At 46.9% G+C, this 4,453-nt stretch overlaps 1 protein-coding gene across 1 annotated transcript in view; it reads right to left on the reverse strand.

Moving 5' to 3' along the window:
- Positions 1 to 325: 325 nt before the first annotated feature.
- Positions 326 to 4,453, reverse strand: part of LOC101990347 (tetratricopeptide repeat protein 41-like) — a 44,610-nt gene continuing 40,482 nt past the window's right edge. Inside the window, 2 exon segments of the mRNA XM_005358223.2 lie at positions 326 to 1,019; positions 1,111 to 1,240. Of these exon segments, the coding sequence (XP_005358280.1) occupies positions 332 to 1,019; positions 1,111 to 1,240 (818 nt within the window). The 3' untranslated portion in view covers positions 326 to 331.

Genomic DNA, 4,453 nt, shown 5'->3' on the forward strand with positions numbered 1-4,453 from the left:
TTACAGCTTGCTGTGCGCACACCAGGACCTGAGTTTGAGGTTCAACACCGCCATAAAAAGCCAGGTGTGACAGCCTGTTCCTATGACCTCCACAGGGAAAGCAGAGACAGTAGGATCCCTGGAGCTCACTGACCAGCCAGGCTAGTAGAATCTGTGAGCTCTAGATTCGGTGAGATCTGGTCTCAAAAAATCAGGCGGAAAGTGACTGAGGGAGACACCGGCACTGACCTCTGGCCTACACACAAACATGTGCACGCATGTGCCACAAACACACACAGAGAACTTCAAGAGAAATGAGAAAGACTTAAATACAAAAGAGCCCAGATGGTTTTTATTCTTTGTCGATGTCATTTGAGGCCTTCAACCATTTTGCTTCTATTAGAGATCGTCTTGGGAAAGCAGGCCTCTGAGGAGTGAAGGTGTACTGTGGGCTGTGGAAAAGCCATTTTTCTGATACAAGCTCAGATATGGAATCCCAGGGGCTGTTTGCACTAAGAGGTGCTCGTGGGGGTTGGCGGTAGATTGCAGTCATTAGGCTTTCTCCATTCTCACACTTGGCAGAAAAAACCCTTTGCCTTGAAAGTCTGACTAAGCCATTCTTTTCACCCGGAAATAATGTCTTCATGGGACACTCTTTCTTTCTCCTTGGAGTTTGCTTTCTTGGACTATTCCATGTGGTCCAAGTATTTTGCGTATTTTGTGCCTTCTGTTGGGTCTTTTCCCCAGCAGAGGCGCTGGGAATTGGAGTCAAGGTCTTCTTTCCTTTGCCACGAGGACATTTGGGTTTATCTGAAACCGGAGGAGGTGCCGGCTCTGTGCTGTTAGTTCTCTGCATCTTACTTATGCCGTTCATACACAGGGCGGTGTTCACCGTGTCCGAGCTCTGAGCACTGCAGAAGTTTAATGTAGACAAGTTTTCCCAGAATAAAGAGCAGTTCCTGGCACCCTCAGGGAACAGCTGGCTCGTGCCTTGAGGCCAACACCTCCTGCCTCGGAACTTCTGGATTCCCCTTAGAAGGCTGCAAAAGACCAAAACATGTCACTCGGCTGTGGATTAACACAAACAATCAGAAAGTCGGCTTCTTTTTGAGACATGGAACAGGAACTCACTGCAGTATTCCCTGGGCTGAAGTGTGGGAAGACCCCAGGTGAGTTGCCCTTAAATCAAGTGACCTATACAAATAGCCGACTGCCTCCATCATGGCATGATGGGAGAAGTCACCTGACAACAGTTGGCCTGCTGGGTAGACAGAGGGAAAAGGGGACGTTAGAATTTTTAATTACCATCTTTATACATTTACAAGAGACTGAAGAACATTTGTAAAGGCGGCATTAGAATGCCATCTGTCGTCACACACCCTGTCAAAAGCATTTCACTTGTGTCTTGCATGAAGAAACCATAGGAGAGGACATTGGGCCAGGACAGAAGGGACAGAGGCTGACCTCCACTCTTTAGAAATTCATGTTGATGCCATGAGAGGAGGAAGAGACAGGAAGAGGGGGAAGAGAAGGAAAGGGAAGCTGGGACCAGGTCAAAGCCCCAAGTTAAAGAGACAGTCAGTGCAACTCGAGCCCTCAGGAGAGTCTGGAGAACAGCTCAGTGTAGTGTTTGCCCAGCATGCACCAGGCCCTGCATTCCATTCTCATCACACACGCATGCATGCACACATGCACGCACACACATACACACACGCACGCACACACATACACACAAGCATGCATGCACAAACGCACGCACACAAATACATCAATTTTTTTCTTTTGGTTTTTTTTTGAGACAAAGGGTTTTTTTTTTTTTTTTTTTGGCTTTTTTGAGACAAGAGGTTTTCTGTGTAGCCCTGGAAATGTGGAGCAGGCTGGCCTCGAACTCGAAGAGATTCTGCCTCGCCTCCCAAGTACTGGTCACTGCCACCAGGCCAACAAATACACACACACAAAAAAAAGTAATATCCCCAGGAAGGGTCCCATCTGTGTGGTCCATCTGGGAGGAGACCCTTACCAGGTCCTTCACTTCCTCTACAAGGCCCTACTGTCCATCACCCATGACATACTAAATGCCTGCAGCTAGAAGCTCTTCTCCTCCACAGACACAGACACACTCCTCCTCCCCCACAGCTGGGCTCTAGCATGCTCCAGAGTCAGCCTGCTTCACGACTCTAATTGAGTCATTTGATTAAGTACCAAGTAACAGATAAGCCTCGGCATCAAAAGTAATTGTTTCCTGTGAAAACTGGACCAAATGCTTTAGAAAGCTGCAATCCCGTGAGTTGCTGAAACAACCCACTGTTCCCAAGTATGAGCAGGCAAGGCAACCATAAAAGACAGGACATCATGGGGCGTCCTCAGAGGATCTGGCACAGGAACTAAACCAGGCTTGCTCTCTCTCACTCCTTAGAAACCCAAACTGGAATTTGGGGGCCGAAAGATGAGATCCACTTCCAGTCCAAGGGTCCACTCTTAAAAGTGGAGAGAGATCGTACATAGCCTTTAGAGATTTGGGGAAGAGTGGGTATTTCTACCTAAGTTAAAACTAAAAGTTAAGGTTTGTCTGGGTTACTGACTTTTGGATCAAAGGATCAACTTCTGTCAGCAGAGGGTTCTGGCTGAGGTGAGAATTCTGAAATTGGATGAAGGAGAGAGACTGGCTCTCCCTACTGGGAGTCACCCACTGACCAAGATGGCTGACTGACATTTCCTTTTAAAGAGAAGCCCAGTGAGGAGGAGGTAGCATTGTGTTCATCTGTCATTCTTCATCCAAAATAAACCTCTCCGTACAGAGTGCACGGCTGACACAATGGGAAATGAAGGGCTCATTTCGGTTCTTTTCTCCCACTGCAATGGTTTCTCAATAGCGAATTTACAGCATTGATCAAAGTGTTCCTGCCAGTGAGGGCTGGGAACAGAGCTCACAGAGGGACTCCGGTGCAGTTGGCAAGCCTGCTGACTTCTCTGGGGTCTATGGCTTTATTATGCTAAGGCTTACACTTGAAGCTGGAGCTGTGCAGGAGTAATGAACAAAAGAGATTCAATCTAGTAGTAAGTGCCTAGCGCAAGTGATCTGGAGGTGGAAGATGAAGGACCCGCCTCTGCCTACAGATGCGACATTTTAACATTTAAACCTTACTGTTACAGTCTCATGCAAAAAAAAAATTGTGATTATAAAATAAATTTTAATTATTAAAACTTACTGGAAGCCCCCTTTTTCATACCCTGTTGAAGATTAACTTGTATTCAACTTGTTGACCTATTGTAATAAGATGCCCAAACACTCGAGCTAGCAATTATCATCGTTAATATACAAACTAACACAGAATCTAGAAGGTCAACTGAAGATGACTGTTTTCAGTGGGGGAAAGAATGATTTGATTTGTCTCTTTCAATATTGCTAGCGGGGAGCAGCACCATCATCTCAAAGGAATAACCCGGGACACACTGTGTGAAACACCCAGCAGTCCCTGCTGTATCTATGACCCCTCGATACAGCGAGCATGCTGACAGAATAAATGCCAGCTCCCCTGCCCCTGAGAACTCTCAGTCTGAGAAGTCAAAAATGCACATGGAAGGGCAAGAGTGATGGGAACGGGCCCTTGAGCTCTGCGGTGGTTCTGACCCAAAGTGTAATTCAGGACTGTTACGTTAGATTTCGGTGAAGGCTTTGCCAGGGGATGACTCGTCCTAACACTCACTGCCCCGGCTTCCGGTTGTTCTGACGGTAAGATCACAGATCCTTGCCCTGGTTTCAGAGGAATGCGGCTATCAGACTCACACCCCTCCCACATTGCTCCTGCACACCGGCTATATGCACTTTTTTAGTTCCATAGCCCCAGATACGCTGTTCCACTCCTGGACCTTCCTTACTGAGCCACTTCCCATCCTGCATCTTCTGTTCCAGCCACACTTCCTGAGGTGCATCCCCTACCTGGCCCATCCACCAAAGGACTCATGATTCCCCCATGATCCCCTGGCACGCTTGGATTTTCCCAGATTAACACTTTCCTGACTGTGTTTACGGTGTTCCAGATTACTACAGCATTGTGTCAGCTGGGGTCTCCAAGTAGCACTGCAAAATTTAAGTTAAACAATTACATACTTAGTGATATGACAGCCTTTTCTAATAAGGTGAGCTCGGCTGAAGGCACAGCCGGTTCCCATCTGTCTTGTACATTGCCGTCTCCCCAGCAACCAAAACAGAGACTGACAGGTAAAGGGCCCAGTAAATATTTGTTGAATGAATTATAAATAATAACTGAACAACTGAAATAACAATTGAAATATTAAAAAGTAGTACTAGAGAGATGGCTCAGCAGTTAAGAGCACTGGCTGCTCTTCCAGAGGTCCTGAGTTCAACTCCCAGGAACCATATGGTGGCTCACAGCCATCTATAGTGGGATCTGGTGCCCTCTTCTGGCGTGAAGTTGCACGTGCAAATAGAGCACTTCTATGTATAAAATCA

The sequence above is a fragment of the Microtus ochrogaster genome, chromosome 24 (assembly GCF_000317375.1).
Source record: "Microtus ochrogaster isolate Prairie Vole_2 chromosome 24, MicOch1.0, whole genome shotgun sequence".
Lineage (NCBI taxonomy): Eukaryota > Metazoa > Chordata > Mammalia > Rodentia > Cricetidae > Microtus > Microtus ochrogaster.